This window comes from Tupaia chinensis, unplaced genomic scaffold (assembly GCF_000334495.1).
Source record: "Tupaia chinensis unplaced genomic scaffold, TupChi_1.0 Scaffold000097_1, whole genome shotgun sequence".
Lineage (NCBI taxonomy): Eukaryota > Metazoa > Chordata > Mammalia > Scandentia > Tupaiidae > Tupaia > Tupaia belangeri.
Genome location: NW_006159559.1, coordinates 2,725,441 through 2,746,743, shown reverse-complemented (window position 1 = coordinate 2,746,743; position 21,303 = coordinate 2,725,441). Strand labels below are relative to the sequence as shown.

The 21,303-nt window shown below is 36.8% G+C and overlaps 1 protein-coding gene across 1 annotated transcript in view; it reads left to right on the top strand.

Moving 5' to 3' along the window:
- The window catches only part of LCA5 (lebercilin LCA5), a 29,999-nt gene extending 16,201 nt beyond the window's left edge, over positions 1–13,798 (top strand). Inside the window, exons 3-7 of the mRNA XM_006143342.2 lie at positions 4,192–4,329; positions 6,008–6,104; positions 7,244–7,386; positions 9,987–10,119; positions 12,025–13,798. Coding sequence (XP_006143404.1) covers positions 4,192–4,329; positions 6,008–6,104; positions 7,244–7,386; positions 9,987–10,119; positions 12,025–12,887 — 1,374 coding nt within the window. The 3' untranslated portion in view covers positions 12,888–13,798. The remainder of the gene's footprint in view (positions 1–4,191; positions 4,330–6,007; positions 6,105–7,243; positions 7,387–9,986; positions 10,120–12,024) is intronic.
- The last annotated feature ends 7,505 nt before the right edge of the window (positions 13,799–21,303 follow it).

The window sequence follows — 21,303 nt, the reverse complement described above, 5'->3', positions numbered from 1 at the left end:
TTTCCCTCATATTTTCTCATTAAAAAAGAAAGCATTTTAGTTTATGAAAAACTAGCGTCATATTCATGTTTATAAACTGAACAGAAGGGAAAACAGTTAACCAATAACTCGTAATAACTCTAAGTATCAGTGAGATCACAGCTAATGACAGACACCAAGTTTTGGTAGGACACTGACACAGAGAGTGAATAGGATTCCAGGGTGTCAGAACATTGGCATTTAAGAGAGAGTGGGAGAGACACACAACCATGCAAGTGAGTTTGGGAAAATGTAACTTACTTTGTTACTTAAAGGGCTGTTGAGTAGAAGATGAGAAAAAGATTCACTTTTGGAAATTCCTGTGGACAATACAAACCTACTGGATATTACTGGGACATTGACTTCTACTCATTCATAATAAACAGCTTCCTAATAATTAAAATGGTCTTGATAATGAAATCAGTACCCTTTGTATTGTCAAACTTTCTGTACCAGAAGTGTTTGTGCAAAGGCTGAAAGTCCGGAATATTGTAAAAAGCATTCTTAGAGTGTGGGCTAAACAGATGGTCTCCAGAGTCCTTGTTTACAAAAAGGTCTGTGTCTTCAGAATTGAGCTACAACACCAAAAAGAGATGAAAACAACTGATATTTATATACCTGTTTTAACAAATTGTAATATTGTTATTTAAGTATAAATTACTTTGTTAATGAATACAAAAATAAATGAAGATAAAAGAAACTGTCTTTTAGATTTGCTTGCAAATTAAATTGTTCAATTTTGTTTATCTTTTACTTTTTTCTATATTCAGGAGTTATATTTTGTGATATTTCCTATTGGAAAAAAATTAAGTATTTTAAATTTTGTATTAGTAAAATCCTTGTTTAGACATTTTGAAATTAACAGTAAATTAGGGGAAAATACCTATAGTACTTTTAGTCAAAGTACCTATTATTGTATCTTTTCCCATTCATTTTCTTTTCTTTAAAATTTTAAAACACTTTTAATTTTTTATAAAATAGTTTGAACATATGTAGAAGAGAAATACTCAGAACATTCATGTACCCACTTGATATTTTTCTATTTTTGCTTCAAATCTTAATTTTAAAAATAAAATGTTACATTAAAGTTCCCTATATACTTTCTCTGAACATCTTTTTTTTTCTTTCTTCAGAGGAAATTAATCTTCTATAATTGTTAGATAGGTTTCCTTCCTAGCCATTTTATTTTATTTAAACACATTTTTGGAAAATTGTCTTTTACTTTTTCATAAATAGTACATATGCATTGTTAAAAAGGAAAAAGAAGAAGAAAAACAATAGCAAAAATGTTAATATTCTTTCCACTCAGAGATCACTGACTTATCATCATAGTCTGTATCCTTCTGGATCTTTCTCTCTGAGAGTGTGTCTGTATTATAAACATACATGAACAAATTTTCTTCTATTACTAACTTGCTAGGGTTTTTATTTTAAATGATGGGTGGTGTTGAATTTTATCAATTGCTCAAATGCCCTTTATTTTGCTTCTATTGAAATGATCAAATGCTTTTTCTTGTTTTAATATAGGACATTACATTTATATATTTTTAATCTTAAACTACTCTTATCCTTTGCTTTCTTTTTTTTCAAGAATTATTTTATTTAAATTTATTTATTTATTTATGTATTTTAATTTGACCAGAGAGGGAGAGAGAGGAGAGGAGGGGAAGGGAGGAACAGAGAGGAAAAGAAAGGAGAGAGAAAGTGAGAAAACAAGCTGCCAGATCTGGGACTTGAACCACAGTTGACCAATGTAGGAGTCCAACACCCTTAACCACTATGCCACCTGCTGGCCCCATCCTTTGCTTTCCTAAGATAGATACTACTTTAGTTGTGGTACAGTTTTTATACATTGCTGAATTCCTTTCGCTAGTATTTGGGATTTTTGTAACGTTCATACATAAGAATGGCCTATCATTTTATTTTTCAAGCCAACTTTATCCAGTTTTGACATTGATTTTAAAAATTCTCATCAGGAGTGACTTACAGTGGTTTTCCTTCTTTCTTTTGTCTCTTGAAGATTATAAAAGATAGGGTTGTCTATTTTTTAAAATGTGTTAGACTTCACTCTAGAGCCTGCTGGAGCTTTTGCTTATTTGAGAATCTATTTTTTTCCTAAGTATGCATTTTATTTAACAAATATGAATAGACTCAAATCTTATATTTCTTTTCCAGTTATTAGAAGTAACATTTTTCTGAAAAGTTGTTTGTCTCAGATTCTGTATCTGCTGGCATTAGTTTAAAAATCACACACAACTCTCAATGCTCAGCATGTTTCTCAAGCTGCTGGGCCCAGGACTTGAACCATGCAGTCAGCCATGTAGGATCTAGCCACCTTCACCACCATGCTAAGGATTGTCCCTAAAAGAAAATATCTTTTTTTTTTTTGGAGAGGTTTTTGCTATAGGGCGAGTGTGTTCACCAGACAGACAGAGAGAGACAGAGAGACAGAAAGCGAGAAATCACCCCCCGGGGGGATGGCCATGCTGCAATCCCTTCTCCTCCGTTCTCCTCTCGGGATCTTGGGCACGCACACACATGCGCCCAACGTGAGTTTTAAGCCACTGGGTCCGGGACACGAACCGTGGTCGACTACGTGGGAGTCCAGCGACATAGCCATTATGCTAACTGCTGGTCCCAAGAAAATATCTTTTTTTTAAAAAAAAAGAATTAGTTAATTTAATTTAATTAATTTATTTATTTTAATTTGACCAGGGAGGGACAGAGTGAGAGAGAGAAGTGGGGAGCAGGGAAAGTGAGAAAGCAGGCCACCAGGTCCAGGACTTAAACTACAGCCAGCTATGTGGGAATCTAGCGCCCTTAACCACCATACCAGCAGCTGGATCCAAGAAAATATCTTAATTCCTTTTGTAAATTTTATGGAAGATGTATTGAAACTTTTTAAATATATATAAAATACTTATATATTATATATATATATAATAGTCATTTACACAGTGTCTCTATACACACACACACACACACACACACATAGTCTATATATATACATATATGTGTGTGCGTGTGTGTGTGTATATATACACATAGGCATATACTTTATGAGGTACTAATTACACCGTGAATAGCACTCTGTAATTTTAGCTGTTTTCCTGTCTAATTATTTGCATAACAATGATTTCTGAAAGCCTGTGCATCTCATCGCTTCCTTTGGCTGTCCTTGCTCCCAACTTAAATGATTCCATGTGTGTATTACATTTAGGCAGATGATGAAGGGTTTATTTACAGCACAGAACAGCAGTGCAGTGGTAAAGCACAAGGCTCGCCGAGGCCGACCCACAGGGAAAGGTGTCGAACTCATGACCAGAGACCTCCCTCAGTATACCAGTCATGACTCGTCTTTGATCTGGGTCTGGCTGTGGCGGGAGGTGGAGTTGTGAAGACTCTGTTGGGATAGTATTTCTGTCTTTCTGTATCTCTCTTGCTTATGAAAGAAATAAATAAACTTTAAAAAAATGTAATAAAAGAATTTAGGAAAAAAGTAGTAATAGGCTAGATACCTTGCTCAGTTATTGGTAATCTATTTCTCAGTTTATGTTCATGACTGCTAAGTCCAGTCTGATAAGTATGTTCTGTACAGCACCACCAAAAACATCAATTTGGAGGCCAGCAGATGACATAGCAGTTATGTCACTGGACTCCCGTATACTCGACTATGGTTTGAGTCCCAGATCTGGTGGCTTGAAAATCATGACAGGCATGTATGTGTGCATGCCCAAGATCCTGAGAGGAGGATGGAGAAGGAACTGTGGCATGGCTGTGCCCCCTGGAGGGGGTGATTTCTTAATTTTCCATTCACTCACTCTCTCTGGTGAGCACACGTGCTATAAGGCAAAACCCTCTCAAAAAAAAAAAAAAGCAAATTTCATTTTGATACCGCTAAGGTCTAAAGGTAAAATCTTTTAGATTTTATTTTTAATTGCTAGAGGTCATGTGTGTTGCCAGACAGACAGACAGAGAGAGGCAGTCCTTTTTCCTCCATTTCCCCAACGTGTCAGGATTTGGGTCACACACTCCCAGTGTGTTTTTCAAGCCCCCAGGGTTGGGATTTGAACTACAGTTGGCCATGTAAGATCTGGCTCCCTTAACCAGTAGGCCATAGGAATGTCTCCCACCTTTTTAAAAAGTACTTTGTGTGTGTGTGTTTACACATAGGAACTATCAAAAAACCTTGAGCTCAGTACCAACAGTTTCCAGCGACAGTTGCTTGCTGAAAGGAAAAGGGCATTTGAGGCTCATGGTGAAAATAAAATTCTTCAAAAGGAGCTACAACGACTGTATCACAAATTAAAGGTAAGCACTTTATTTTTAATTGTAGTATTTCCCCATACTATATATTAACTGTAAATCCAATATTTTCAATACTACTATTATTTATATTTGTAAGTTGATATTACTTTAAATTCTAACCTTTCGGCACTTAAGAAAGGTTGGTATATAATTAATAAAGTGGCACAGCAAATATATTAATAGGAACAATATAAATTAAGCCAATTATAAAGTCCTGGAAGAAAGTTATGATAACTAGGGCCAGTAGGTGGCATGATGGTTGGGGTGCTGGACTCCCACATGGCTGACCACGCTTTGAGTCCCAGACCTAGTGACTTGTTTTCTCACATTCCTTCTCTCTCTGTCTCTGTCTCTCTCTGGTGGGCGCATGTGTCCTATAGTGAACTTGAAAGAATGATGATAATGAATAAAATAAAATAGATAAATAATTTGAAAAAATAATTATTGAAGATATAGTTTTTATGTATTGCAGTTTGAATAATCCAGTGTTCTTTCTCAGATAACCTCATGATTGATTATTTTTAAAGTTTTTCAAACAATGTCTTTTATTTTCTCAACATTTAGAGAAAATATTCAAATTATTATTATTTAATTTTTTTTCCATATGGCATGTGTGTTTGCCAGAGAGAGAGAGAGAGAGAGGAAAAGTAAAAAATCACCCCCCAGGGGTATAGCCATGCCTCAGTCCCCTCTCTTACATTTTCCTCTTGGGATTTTGGGCACACACACATATGTCAGGCAAGTTTTTCAGGCCACTAGGTTCCAGGCGTGAACCATGGAGTTGACCATGTGGGACCTAATGCCTTAACCACCATGCCATCTGCTGGCCTGGAAGCATTCAAATTATTTGATTTTGTTAAAGCAGGTATACTTAACTCTATGTAGAGGTCATTGAGGTGTTGAAATTTTGTGCAAAATTACACATTATCTTGCATAATTTTTTTGTCGTTGTCCTTTATCAAATCTCCAAAAAAGCCATAGTCCCCAAATGGTCAAGAACACCTATTTTAAAGTGGTCTAATTTGGGGACCAGCAGATGGAGTAATGGTTACATTGCTGGACTTCCACATAGTTGACCGTGGTTCTAATCTCAGACCTGGTAGCTTAAAACTCATGCCAGGTGCGTGTGCATGCATGCTGAAAATCCCAGGAGGAGAATGGAGGAGAAGGATTACAGCATGGCCATCCCCTTAGGGGGTGATTTCTTGCTTTCTGTCTCTCCGTCTCTCTCTCCATCTCTCTGGCTAGCACAAGGCCTTTAGCAAAAATCTCTCTAAAAAAAAAAAAAAAAGTGGTCTAATTTTTATTTCATGAGCAATTCAGAACCCATATCAATAATTCAGAACTCATATTTGAGAGGTGCTAACTACATTTTTTGTTTCTGTGGCTAATCTTGGATGGCAGTTAAGGCAATACAAGTTCTGTCATAGAGTGGGTAGAAAATGAAGTTGGCCTTACTGTCTCTCTCTTTTTAACTAACAGGATATACTGGACTTTCTAGAGAAAATTATTTTTTACCCTAAGTTACATATATTAGAGACATTCCTTTCTATACTTTGGTAAAGAGAAGTTGAGCCAGGTGATTAAAATTAGATAAGGAAATTATCTGTTGGCAAAGTAAGGGTTTTTACTTTGTTTTAAACCGAGATGACTTTCTTAATTGTATTGGATTTGTTTTCAGGAAAAAGAGAGAGAATTGGATATAAAAAACATATATTCTAATCGCCTGCCAAAGTCCTCTCCAAAGAAAGAAAAAGAACCCACATCTAAAAAAAATGGTACATTGTCTCTTATTATTGAAAAATTTATATTATAGCTAGTATTTATTAATAATAAAATAAATTAATTCTGAAGTAGGAGAAAGGTAAAGGGAAGAACCTTCCAGAAATACATTTGAATTAAATGTATTTTTTATAGTTAATTTTCAGAAATCCTTTTAACTTACTCAGTCATGGAAATTATTTTTTACATAATTTTTGAAATTTTCTTGTTGTAATTTTTAAAGAATCAGTTATTTAATTTTATTTATTATTATTATTATTATTATTATTTTAATTTAACCAGAGACAGAGAAGGAAAATGAGAAAGCAAGCCACCAGGTCTGGGACTCGAACCATGGTCAGCCATGTAGGAATTCAGCACCTTCATCATCATGCCACCTGCCGGCTCCTTTATTGTAATTTTTAAAGCTTTGATAAAATATATAAACATACCCCAAAGTACAGAGAATAGTATAATGAACTTTTATTTACATGATACCTAGCTTTAACAGTTATACTTTTTACCAATTTTATTTTACAAATTGTTCCACTTTGTGCTTTATTGCCAGAGGGTACATGTGCTCAACAGAGATGGTGAGAAAGAGTATACTCCAGTGGGGCACAATTATACCACAATCCCTTTCCTCCATTTCTCCATCCCATCAGGAATTTGGCCTTGTATACGCATGTGCCTGATGTTTTTCAAGCCATCACGGTTGGGATTCGAACAGCAGTCAGCTCTGTAGGGCCTGGCTTCCTACACACAGCACTTAACCACTGTGCTATGGGGCTGGCCCTCCACTTTTCTCCTAGAGTGGTTTAAAGCAAATTCCAGATGTCATTTCATTTTACTCATAAATATATTACTATGTATAATTCTTTTGTTTTTTAACAAAAGTATATCCCTTTTTGGTGAATTATAAAACCTTTAAACCACAAGTTTTTATAAAAACTCAATAGCATTATAGTCAGAATTGTCTCCAAATGATACAATTGCCAGTAAATTCTATAAGCAAAAATAGTGACAGCGAGTACTCATCGAGCTGAGCAAAGCATGCACTATGTTATTTAAATGTTGACTATATAACAGTCGAATTCCAAACACCTCAGTATTGTACAGTGTGATTAGAAAAATTCTTTTATGATTTCAATGGCAGCTGCATGCCAGAGTGATTTCACTGACCTGTGTACAAAAGGAGTACAAACCACTGAGGACTTCCAGCTGGACGGATTTCCCATAACACCACAGACAATGACATGTTATGAAAACAAATGGGAAGACCCAGAACGTCTTCCTCTGGTGAGTTTAGCCATATGATTATGTTTGAAGTCTTCCTGAAAATGCAGTATCAAACATTTAAAAATGCCTGCAATGAAGCTAGTGCTGTTTGTGTGAATATGCAACTACCCTTTTAAAGAGAAAAACACCAGTGTATTTTATTAAATTACTTTAAATTGACTTTTTAGTTTACATTGCATCTTTTGGATGCTTCAGAACGATTATGCTTCTTGGGATGGAGATTGAAGAGAATAATTCACTTTCTAAACTTCTTACCCAGATAGTTTTGAGAATCCCTCTTAATGCTTCTATGTTTAATGGCAAGTTGCAGTAGTTTTTAAATGATTTGTTAGAATTTGACTAGGCTTAATATTTTTTGCCTCCTATATAGGAGAATGTTACAGCTTATCTGATGTTAAACAAAGTAATTGCACTAGATTCTGACTTTCTACCTTTCTCATTAGAGTGGAATTTAAGGGAACTGTGTGGGAACTTCATTTAAAAATACTTTGATGCTGGGGGCCAGTAGGTAGCCTGGTGGTTGAGATACTAGACTCCCACAGAGTTGACCGTGTAAGTTTCCCAGTGGCCCCTGAGATCTTTCTTTGTAGCACAAAACAAAGGATGACGTGATTCCTCTATTTACTCCAGTTCTTTATTTGTTTATTTCATGTTTTAAAAAAATGATTTATTTAATCTTATTTATTATTATAATTATTATTACTATTATATTTTTAAAATTTCCTATGGGGCATATACTCTCTCCAGAGAAAGACCCAGGGAGAGAGAGAGATGGAAAGTAAGAAAGCAAGCTGCCAGGTCTGGGACTGGAACCGTGGTCGGTCACATGGGAATACAGTGCCTCAACCACCATGTCATCTGCTGGCCCTCGTTTTTGTTTTATAGTTTAGATAAGATAGTTGTATCTGCTAAGTGTGTTTCTTCCTTTATTTGCACTGTCATTGAGACTAGATCATGTAGATTTATCTCTAAATAGTAAAGTATGGAATAACAAGGAGTAATTTTTTAATTTTAAAAGGACCAAGAATCCGTTTTTATAATATTAGATTTGGCAGGAGGAGTGGCAACCTGCTATAGTGAAAAGATTTTTGTACAGACTTGGAGCTATCTCTGCTTTCTGATTGAATTCTGATTCTCTCATTTTAGCTGTGTGACTTCCTGGTACTTCTATTTACTCATCAGTAAGAGCAGGGGTATTTTTCAGAGTTATGGTAATGACTACTTAGGAAATTTGTCAAGATCCTGGGACTGAGCCTGTCACGGTAAAGGACCAAATCAAATGGTAGCTTATATAGACTGCAGATTAAGTTGCTGTTGGAAGGAGGCTCAATATAGTGACTCAAGTATGATGCAGGCTTCTTTCTCTCATCATACACTGAAGTCAGAGGGTCGTCCAAGATTGGTAGGCAGCTTTCTCCTGTGGGAGTCTTCCCTGTCTTACTGATCTTCCATTTTAGGGTATAGCGCTCTTCTGAGTGGTTGCAGCTGGCTCATAAACCCTTGGTAGAGGGTGAAGGGACTAAGAAGTAGAGGGTAAATGGCTTTTGTTGTTTTATAGATGTGATCACATACTGTGGTCACAACTTTACAAAAGTTGCTCACATACTTCTATTGACTTCCCATTGGCCCTGTCTTATTGCCAGGGAGGCTGGCACGTGTCATCTGCAGCTGAGCAGCCTTCTGCCCTGCCACAGCTCAGGAGACTCAGTAGAAACAGGAGGAAAACAGATACTAAAGGATAATTCTTTACTAGACAAGTTCTTTACTAATAATAGATCTTTTACGTTTATTTTTAAAAATTACGCATATATATTTGAAAGGAGCCTTAAGAAAGAATGAATATTAAGTTTAAAATATTTTTACTAGATTTAAATGTAAAATGTATTAATTGGAGGCTTTGGGCATAGGATAAACTTGAAAGATTCAATACAGTTATCACCGCCTGAGTTCAACAGTCTCTCAGTTAACCACCATTGCTGGCTAGTACCCATTTCTGGTTAACTGAAAAAATCAGATTTTGTTGTGAAAATTTACAAAATAGGACACTTTTGAATGTCTTTTCAGAATTTTATGTAGGGGGACCAGCAGTTAGCATAATGGCTATGTCATTGGACTCCCATGTAGTTGACCGCAGTTCAAGTCCCGGACCTAGTGGCTTAAAACTCACGCTTGGCTTGTGGGCAAGCGTGCCCAAAATCCTGAGAGGAGAATGGAGAAGGGATTGCGGCATGGCCATCCCCCCTGGCGGGTGATTTCTCACTTTCTGTCTCTCTGTCTCTCTCTGTCTGTCTGGTGAGTGCACAAGCCCTATAGCAAAAACCTCTCAAAAAAAAAAAAAAAAAGAATTTTATGTAGGGTATTGGCTTTATTTATATCACATTAGTTCTGATATATCTTATAAATGCTTCTTTAAATTTTTCACTGAAGTGAGCATCTTTCAAAGGGTGGTAACTTCTGATTTATGATTTATTAATTAAAAACTTGATTTAGTATCTAACTTAGTTGGTAGTCATGCTTAATGAAAGATAAATCTATGATGTATAAATAGCTTTTTCCCCTTCTCTATATGTGAATTTGCATTTTTAAAAAATGTATAATAGGACTTTGAATCCCAAGAACAAGACAAGCATGAAGAAGCAGGGATTCTAAACACAACAGTGGAAAGAGAAGGAAAATTCATTAAACCTCAAGTACTCCATGTTGTAAAACAAGAGGAAGAGAAGCTGCAGGATGGTAAGAAAAAGAACTTATTTAAGGACATGATGAGTCAGCATCCCTTGGGAAAGACTTAGGGCCCTGCTGTCCTCAGCTGAACTGCGAATTGGTTATGCAGAGCGAGGACAGGTACAGTGGTGGGGGATGATAGCAGATATCAGAACTCACGTACATCTGAACGAAGTTATTAAAGAAAGAAAGAAATTGAAGACTGTAAATGTGTTACTATTTAGGGTTAGGGAATAAGGACAAGTTATCTTCTGAAAATTCTGAAGCAGAATTCAAGTAAAGAGGAAGCAAACAATTCTTTGTGTGGTAGCCAAAGCTTGATAAAGAGAAAGAGATAAATAAATAAAAGATGACCCTCTTTATTGGCTTGGCCTTGAAATTCTCTAGACTAGCATAAGTTAAAAAAAAAAAATCAATGAATTGTGAGGCCCTAAATATAGTCCTATAAAAATGTTTAATGAATAAGGTAAATCTTCAGTGTGTTCAACCATTATTGTAGAAGTTTGACAAACCAACTCACATAGTTTCAGATACTGAAATGAAGTTCAAGAATAAATTAATTTCCATCTAGGTAAAATATCTTAAAGGTATGGACAAGAGGGATCCCAGATGCTAATCTTTTAAATATATTCTTGCATTCAGTTTTTTTTAATTCCTTGAGCTGGAGTTAATGAAACAAACATGTGATCAAATTGTGCTTTATTTTGTATGTATGTGTGTATGTATGTATGCATATTGTAGTTTATGTATACATACATATATGATTCAGTATAACTTGAAATAGAAGCTATGTTTGTATCACTGTTGGCTAATACACAGTTGAGAATACTTTCACATATTAAACTACAGGATAGAAAATTAGGTGTTATGGTTGGTATCTTTTTTGGTCCTTTTGACTTTTTTTTTCTTTTCTGGAATTTATATGGAATGATTTCTGACATCAGTGAAAATATATGCCACTTGCCAAAGTTGCCAGATTTGTAGTGCTCTTACATATTTTAATATTTGTAGTTTTTTAAAATTTTGAAATAATTTCAAAATAATAGAAAAGTGGAAAGAATGCTAAAGAACTACTTAAGAGTAAGTTATACAGCTCACGCCCATACCCTTTAATACTTCTATGTGTATTTCCTCCAAACCAAGATGTTGTTTTAGCTTATTCCAGTGTAATTTTCAACTTCAGAAAATTTTATTTTGATGCACACACTTATATAACATGGTCTATGTTACGATTTTTTCAGTCGGCACAATGTTTTTTATACAGCATTTGCTTACCTGCAGGATGTGAGCTTGAACTGCATTTAGTTTTCATATTTCTTCAGCCTTCTTTAATCTGGAACAACATTTTGAATTTTTGTTATTTTTTAAAAATATTTTGTGAGATTAACAGATTTGATAAATACAGACCCATTTTTAAAAATAGGATATTCTTCATTTTTGGCTTTATATAAAATTTTCTCTTAATTAGATGCAGGTTAATGCATCTTTTGTCAGAATAAAACATACATGATGCCATGTCCTTCTCAGGATGTGACATCCAAAGGTTTAATTTCCTTTTAAGTTTAAAAGTCTTTTATCCATCTATTTATCTATTTTCCCATTCCACCACCCACTATTCAGCATACAGCACTGTATTCGCTGTAAAAAAGTAAAGAAAAGAGAGCCTTCTTTTTCACCTCTATCTTTAAGAACAATTTTTCCATATGTGAATCTTAAGTGTAATGAACATTAAATATATTATTCTCTAATGCCAGAATATCAAGTATATCAATAATTTTATGATGTTCTTCTTCACTATACATTATAAGACCCAAATTAGATAAACATGCTCATTTTTTAAAAGATAATTAAATTTTCCTATTTAAAAATATTGACTGCTATAAAATCCCATTTTAAAAATTTCATTTCATACAGTGTGGAAGAGAGAAGAACTTAATAAAAAGCAAACAGAAAAGACATCTTTACTGGAAAGAGAAGAAAGGCCAGAGTTTGAAACTGGAAGGCACCAAATGGATATGTATCAGGTTCAGAGTATTGATAGACTGGAAGAAGAGGAAGAGGAAAGATTGAAAAGAGAAATGCTACTTGCAAAACTAAATGAAATCAATAGAGAACTCCAAGATCCTCATAATCAAAAACACCCTTCTTTGCCATTGATACCTGATTTAGAAACAAAACTGCACTCCCCAAAGAAAAGCCCTAAAACATATATGTTCTCTGAATCCTCAGAGAGGTTATTTAATGGACATTATTTACAAGACTTTGGTTTTTTAACTCCAAAAAGAGAGGGTCAGAATCCAGGAAATGCCAGAAGTCCAACCTCTCCAAATGAGTTTGCATTTGGTAGCTATGTGCCTTCATTTGCAAAAACATCAGGGAAATCAAATCTGTTTTACCAAAAAAGTGACCTTTTGGATTTCCAAAGAAATAGTGTGGAAAAACTCAGTAAAGACAGTGTAGATGTCATTACTAGAAAAGAGAAGAAAGCTAACCTGATGGAACAGCTATTTGGTGCCAGTGGCGGCAACACCATTTCTTCTAGAAGCAATGACCCAAATTCCCTGACTGCTGGTAAAGGAGACTTTGACCCTCTAGATTTTCTCTCTGGTGATAGAAGCAGCAGGGATAGAGAACATGATGAAGATGAAGACTTTTTCCTCAGTGAAGGACGAAGTCTTAATCCAAATCGACACCGATTAAAACATGTAAACAATAAACCAGCAGTAAAAGCAGTTGATTCTGTAGAAGAAGAAATTGAAGAAGTAGTACTGAGATGACTCAAATATACATGTTTCTGATTGTAAATATTAAAATAATTTTTTAAAGTATTTATTATAAACCTTTAGACTTTTTAACATTAAAAAGTCCTCATGAAGGAATGATTTTTGAATAGCTAAAGTGCAATGAAAAAGAAGTGGATCATATCCATCACCATATAACTAGTTTGCTGAGAATGAAGGAGTCTTTTTTGAAAGAAACCAAAAAATAGAGATAGACTTAACTTCTTGCTGACTTTTTAATTTGCAAATATGTTTTGCCTCTTAAACCAGCTCTATGGGAAGTTTTGCTCCACTGGAAGTCGCATTCATTTCCTACTGTCATCTCAAAGTGTTTATTTTTCATTATATCCTTACCGCGCCAAGTACGGTTTTCCCACCATCGTTGAATGGGAAGTAAAGGTGAAAGACTGTCAGGAAGTGTAGCTCTCAGAGGGTAGGTAACCAGTACTGCTTAGGAGCCCTGTCCTTTATGGAGAGGGGCAGGGTCCTTTGTCTTAAATGGCAAGACTGAGCTACTCTTGAGCGGTAGCAGTGATAACGTTCCCAGTTGCAAGTTTCCTGAAATCACTCCCTACAACTCTGTCCGCATTTTAGGCTGAATTCAGAAGACATTGTTTGCATGGACAGTTCCCCTGTCATGGCTCCCAGAGGTTTTGGTACAGTGTAACTCCTCTTTGTTCTCCTGCATTCTTTTTTTTCCTCAGTGACTGAGAGTGATTGGGTGTATTTTATACCAAGTACACGGAATAGAAGAAGTACATAACAAGTGCAAGGAATAGAAAAAATTTTATCCTGATAAAGGAAGATTTTCAACTCAATTATGTTTCCAGAGTAATGCAATTTGGAAATTTTAATATGTGCTTTAAGATTTGAACTTGTCCTCAAACCAAAAAAAAAAAAAAAAAAAACCAAAAACCAATAATATAAAACTGTTGGAATTATAGAACTGATGTGGAAGCAATCGAATAAATGTTTCTTTTTAGAGCTAGGGCTTCTGCCTTGCTGAGGAGGGCGGATGGTTTTCAGTTGAAATGCACTCGTCTTTCGCTGCTTGTAGTTCACGTCAGCTGCAGCCGAGTTGATGACCGTGGATTGTGCTGGGCGTAATTGGTCTTTAGGAAGCAGTAATACACCATGAACCAAGGCGAAACACCTGTAAAATGAAGAGTGGCAAAAATAATGTGTCATGAAGAATAAAACGTTTAGATTGGCACTTATTTCAAAGTGAGCTTTTTTTTTTTTTTCAAGAATTTGCTATGTATTTGTTCATAGTATGATTTCTGATGTCAAGCATATGTATCAATGAGGGGGAAAAGTTACTGTTTTATCTTGAGTTCTTATAAATCCTTTTACTGAATATGATATCATAGCTATTTGACAAAACTTTACCTAGTTAGAGCTCTAATTAAAAGATACATCATTTTTCATCTAAACCGTGTTCCTGTCATTAATTAGGAACAGAATCTCCCCAAAGTGCTAAACTATGTTAAAAGGCTTTTTTAATAAGAAAAACTTTTATGTCTGTTATCAATAAGCATTTACTATGCTAAAATACTAATAGATGTAAGTCAAGGTATCATTTGTAATGCAGTCCTTGATAAAATATTATGTAATGTTAATTTTGTTCATAGCTGCTCGTTTTTCTGCCAAAAGTAACTTAATTTTTAGTCTTTTATTTTAAAGGCTTTTAGAAGGCTTTTTAGTGAAGTTTTTTTATTCAGGTCATTTAATTAGTTTCTTACTCTTTTCTACCTGACAGTATTTTTGACCAGATGCAATGAGATAGAATTATTAAAATTGTACCTAAAATTTAGTCATAGACACAAAAGCATTATGGTATTAAGCATTAAAATTGGAGATTAAAATGTACAGAACAGATTTTCTCTATGAACAAACTTTAGAGAGTGAATCATTTTTTCTAAATGTCAAGTTAAATTTATTTGTACTCAGAACTCTTATTAATAAAACTTAAAAATGCACTATGACTCTTTATTTGAATGATACCTGAGGCTACATAGAAAATATGTAGTGAGAACAGGACCTGCAGGGTTAATTTTATTTCGTTATTCATCCTCCCCTCCACCCCGTTCAGTATTTTTAGTTGAAGTAGATGAATTTGCCCTAAATCAGTTTAGACCGTATGCTAGTCTTATCAGATAATTATAATTTTAATTAATCCTTTCACCCTTAATAGCTATCGTAATGCACATATTGCTCATAATATTAAAAAAAAAAAAGGCGAGGGTAAGGAGAACTAAATTGAATCATAAACACAGATTTGTTTGACGTCTGACTCACTGTTTTTCTGCTCATCCGCTCCACCTCATTTTTAAGCCTGCTAAGCTCTGGCTGAATCGGATAGAGCTTGCAGATCTGCTTGATGAATAGGAGAAGGCAAGTTATATCATAGCGACACTGTGGAATTTTTAGGATTGAAGAAGGTACCATAAATTGTCCAGAAAGAATCTTCCTTTGAAAGCTTTTTTCTTGTGCTCAACATATGCCAACTCATGTTAAAAGTCCCCTTTTATTTTATGTATAGGTGCTCTTCTCTCATTAAAGGGCATTTACTTTTTCAGTAAATATTTGAGTGCTTCTTAGGTGTCCTGTACCATGCGAGGTGGCAGAAGAGTATGGAGAACCCCGAGAGAGCCCCTCCATGCCTTGCTTCCTGTGTGCCCTGGGACTGCAGTTTCCTCTGCTGTCACTCATCTTTCGTGATACTTTTTGAGGTGCTTATGAGTAAATGAAATACTTAGGTGAATGCTTAGCAGGGTGCCTAGCACGTTATAGGCACTCAGTGAACATTAGGTGCTGTTACCATGGCTAATTCCAAGTTTCTTTTAGGAAGTAATTGAAGAAACAGAGAACAGCTGTGTAGACGCAGTGCACTGACACAGACACAGGCTGGACAGTCTTAGGGACCTCCACAGATTATCATGGAAGTTCTGTACTAAATGTATGGTGTCTCTAAGGCCTGCACTTTGAACTCATTTTATTCCATCTTAAATGTGCAGTAAAATTAATGAGCTTATTTCCTACTCCACAGAAGAGTAAAAAAACTAACCTTCAGAAGAATTTTCTGAAGACAGGCTCAGTGACATAAGGGACAAGGGAGAGTGAGCCCGACAGCAAAGAGACCATACAATCCAGAAAGCACAGGACTTTATGGTGCATGATGTGGTATTCATAGCCCCCTCTCCCACCAGGCCTGCGTGTACCCTCGGATAAGCCACAGGAGCTCTCTGTACTCCTCTCCTCTATAGGAAGGGGCTACTGCGACTACCTGCCTCCTGGGGTTAACAGGAAAAACCCCTCCTGGGGTTAACAGGAAAAACCCGTAGAACCCGAAGCACTCAAGTGTTCCCTGTGCTGGATTTTGGAAGGAGAGCTGAGAAAAGCGGGGCACTGTTGTGCTTGTTGAGTGCCAGGCCTGGCCAGTGGTGTTTTCATGTGCTTCAGCTCATTTATTCCTCACAAATCTTTTTCCAAGTCTAGATGTTTACTTCCATTTTACAGTTGAGGCTAATCGATAGTGATACATGATAGAATATTTATTAGGTTACACACCCAGTAGTCTCAATTTTAAAAAGTCTAAAAAATAAAATACACTATTTTAAGAAAAAATTTACGTTAGTACTCTAAATGGTCACAGACCTCAACCAAATTAGCTTAAGCAAAATAAGGAAAGTACTTCTGTTTTGAATCTGGAAAGCTCACGAAAGTGATTGGCTCTGGAGGTTCAAGTAATCGCATTTAGTTTGTCTACTTCTTAGTCCGATGGGGTCTCACTTTCAGATAAACTTTACATTTGCTGATTATGTTGCAATCGACAGCCTCGAACCCATGTTATCTCTTTAGCTGTTCTTATCACCAAGGCAGAAGCCTGACTGGCCCAGTCTATGCTGTGTCCACCTTTGGGGTGAATGGCCTTGTGCAGGGGAAGAGGTATGCCCTTATTCTTACTCATCTTTGCAGAATAAACAGCATTTGTGTGGAAAGATTCCACTAGTGAGAGAATTTTGGACATACAAAAAAATTTACTGTGCTTTCCAATTTAAAAATATTAATAGCTTTTATGGAATGAACATTAAAAGGCTCTTAATGAAATAAGCATTAGTTACTTATTCAACACTTCTTATTCCCAGGAGCAAGACATTTCTGTCATAAGATCTGATTACAAACCCTGGGGTTCTATGAGGTTCATTACTTATTAAACGTGAACTATTTTATCAGTTTGCAAGATGTTTGTGTTTCAGAGTTCATAGAAAAGAGTTAGACACCAGATACGTATTTTCCCATACTAAATGCTATACTCGTTAAATATGTACCCATATGTAAGTGAACATATTTATCTCAATCTAAAACAAAAGCAAAATCAAAAACGGGCAACCAGGTATGATTAGAAAAAACACTGACTTTGGGGCCAGGAGTTGGGTTGGAGTTTGCCACTAATTATGACTTTGGTCAAATAATTTATTGGATTTTTGGGAAAAGTCATGATGCATTTTTAAATTAAAAAAAAAAAAACATAGAAAATACATCATGATTTTCCCAACAACCTAATAATTTTTCTTAATTGTCTTTAGATGTGAGACAGGGATAATCATATTTTACAAGATTGTTTTAAGGATTGAAAGAGATAGTGTGGTTTTGAGAGAAAAGAATAATATAATGAGGCCACTGAACATGGTACAGGTATCTAAAAAGCACTCAGATATTTACTGAAGAAGTGAATGCACTTCAGTGAGAGAAGAAGGGACAAAAGCTTTTAGAAGTAGATTCTTTCTTGACAATTTATGGTACCTTCTTTAATCCTAAAAAATCCAGTGTCACTGTGACATAATTTACTTTCTTTTCATCCACGTCAGTGGATGGAGAGCTTTGTTTTTAGATTTTTGTCATAAGGTGTATATGCTTACCAAAGAGAGAGAGAAGGAAAGTGAGAAATCATCCCCCCAGGAAAGATGGCCACTCCACAATCTCTTTTCCATTCTCCTTTTAGGATTTTGGGTGTACATGCACACGTGCCCCACGTGGTTTTCAAGCTGCTGAGTCCAGGACTCCATCGTGGAGTTGGCTGTGTGAGATTCAGGGCCTTAAACACTGTGCCACCTATTGGCTCCATCGATTTTTTTTTTTTAAGACAGGGTCTCACTGTGTCCTGATCCTTCTGCCTCTAACCTCCCATGCGCCACAGTTCCTGGCTTTTAGGGTAGGCAGGAAATAAAACTGGGTCTCCTGAGTGACCTCTGCTTACTAAATAGGAGTGTCAGCCCACACGTGCTGTCACATCTGGGCCTACTAGTATTTATTTTTTTAATTTTGTATCTGCACCTTAGAAAGTTGTCAATAATGGAATTTTAAAAACCAACCATGTGGGAACCAGCACATGGCATAATGGCTACATCACTGGACTCCCATGTAGTAAACCACAGTTCAAGTCCTTGACCTGGCAGCTTGAAACATACCAAGCATGTGGGTGTGTGTGTATGTGCATGGCCAAAATCCAGAGAGGAGAATGGAGGAGAAGGGATTGCGGCGTGGCCATTCCCCTGAGGGGGTGAGTCTTCATACTCTATCGTTCTATGTCTCTTTGACAAGCACATGTGCCCTATAGAAAAATCTCTCTTATAAAAATAAAACAAAACAAAACAAAAACAAAAACATAAAAACAAACTTAACTGTGTGTTTGTTATCTTGCTCCCAAACTGCCATCTTTGATTGAAGTGGGGCTCATCTTTGTAAACTCATGCAGGGGTTACAGGCTTCCATAGAACTCACATTGTTCTTCTTCTTTTGTGAATAGGCAGCCTGTGGGGGGACATAGTTTTGCTTTACCAGCTGTTTCCATGGAGGAGTGGTACATACAAATCAGAGGCCCAGACTGGTCTGAAGGCCGGACATTAGAATTCAGGATGAAGCCTTGCCAGTAGAGCTAGGGGGATGCCCTGAATACATGGCCAAAGGGACTTTGTTTTCTCTCTTTAACTGACCTGATTATCAAATTTCAGACTTCCTGGCCCGGTTGATATTGATTGTGGATAGGCATACTTTTCATTCAGTCTACAACAGGATGTCATAGATATTTGATTTTTTTTATGGTCCCTGATACAAAGAACCTGAGAATTATACTTAGCCAATCATGAAAACCGCAAACCTCTGGATACACCTAAAATCAAGGTTTATGGAAGTCTTTTACTTTCTTCTATTTGTACCTCCCCCCAAATCTTAAATTTACCCTCAATATTTGCTCCTAGGCTCTGTGATCTCTGTAATGTTTACTCTCCTAAACTCTTACAGAAGAGTTCCATCAAGTAATCAGCACAAACGTGCATGCTTTCAATCTGAAATAATTTTTAGTAGAGAAATAGAATCAATAGAGCTAAAGGATGTAGGCCAGGAAACTGTATTGGTTTCATTGCTTCACTTATTATCACCAGGATCCAGAATATGGAACACTGGAGAATAGAGAACACTGGAGCCCGTACATCTGAAGTCTGGTTGTATAGTAAATATCATGCACATCTTCATCCCCAGCAAGAAATAGTGCTGTTTTCCTGGGCAAAAACTACCATTTTGCTTTGAAGAGCAGATTCAGCATCGCTTACATAGAGAAATTTGCTTCATACTTTAGTTAGGTAGTGTTCTCAAAGTATGGCCCCCAGAGCTGCAGCGATCTCCCTGGGAACTTGGTAGAAATGCCAGTTCTACTGGCTTTACTCCAGACCTACTAACTCAGAAATGGGCTGGGAGCCAGCAATCTATATTCCAACTAGTCCTCCAGGGGTTCCTAAAGCAGCTTAAGTTTGAAAGGCACTTTCTAAGGTAACCGTGGAAGTGAAAGTGTGTTTCTTTGCCTACAGAACTGGCTGCCTGGAGGGTTTTGCATATTCAAATCTAGCAGGTTGGCTATGGTCACAGTGCTGAGACTCTGGCTTTGTTCCTCACTGCATGCTGTCTGGACTAGAAGGAAGCCACGGTGTTTTAATTTTTTAATTTCTTTGCTATGGCTACAACCAATTGTAGTCTGTCAGTTCTCTGTGGTTTTGTGTTTAACAAGACAGAAAATTTGAAATAGTTAAGAAAGGACTCAGCCATGCTGGTGCACGTGGGAAATGCTACTAAGATGCTGCTGCCTGCAGGCTGGTGCCACTTGGGAGGCCTGGGTTCAGTTCCCAGTCCATCCTGAAAATGGGCTTGGTGCTAGGTCACAGGCCTGAGGTCCTAACTAGTGGGAGTCTGGGGCAGCAGAATCCCAACATGGCAAAAACCTGTCAAAAAGTCAGTGAATTTTAGGACCAGCAGATAGTGTAATGGCTACATGTCTGGACTCCCACACAGCTGACTGCAGTTCAAGTCCTGGACCTGGTGGCTTAAACTCATAGCGGGAGCGTGTGTGCCCAAGATCCCGAGAGGAGAATGGAGGAGAAGGGATTGTGGCATGACCATCCCCTGGGGGGTGATTTCTCACTTTCTGTCTGTCTGTCTCTGTCTTTCTGGCAAGCACGTGTGCCCTATTGCAAAAACCTCTCCCCCCCCCCAAAAAAAAGTCAATGAATCTCTCTCTCTCGAATATATATACATCTTTAGAATTATTTAATTTTATTTATTAGTATTTTTTAATTTGACAAGAGGGAAAGTGAGAAAGCAAGCTGCCAGGTCCAGGACTTGAACTGCAGTCAGCTGTGTGGGAGTCCAGCACTCTGACCACCTTGCCACTTGCAGGCCTCTTTCATTTTTAGAAGAGAGATGGGCCAACCCAATAGTATAGTGGATAAGGGATCCAGGTCCCACATAACCTGCTGCAGTTTTAATCCTGGCCTCAAGGACTTCAAAAACAAACAGTGTGAAGAAAAAAAAAAAAAACAAAACAAAACAGTGTGTGCATGCATGCCCCAAATCCTTACAGAATGGAGAAAATGGAAGGGAAAAAAATGAATGTCCACTGGGAGGTGCTTTCTCTGTATCAGTCTCTCTTCATCTTGTGCCAGGATCAAGCATGCCCTCTAGCAATACAAAAAAAAAAAAAAGTTATGGACACAATTAGCTCTAAGAAGACCGAATGAGTCTTACAGCATTCCTCCATTATAGCCTGACATTCCCAAACTTGTAGAAGAATCTTTAAAACATTGTTCTTGCAACATTCCCTCAATAAGAACTAATCAGGGATCAGCAGTTGGTATAATGGCTATGTCGCTGGACTCCCATGTAGTTAACCACGGTTCAAGTTCCAGACCCGGTGGCTTAAACTCATGCTGGGCATGTGTGTGTGTGTGCCCAAGATCCCGAGAGGAGAATGGAGGAGAAGGGATTGCGGTGTGACCATCCCCCCCGGGGAGTGATTTCTCACTTTCTGGTGAGTGCATGCGCCCTATAGCAAAAACCTCTCCAAAAAAAAAAAAAAAAAAAA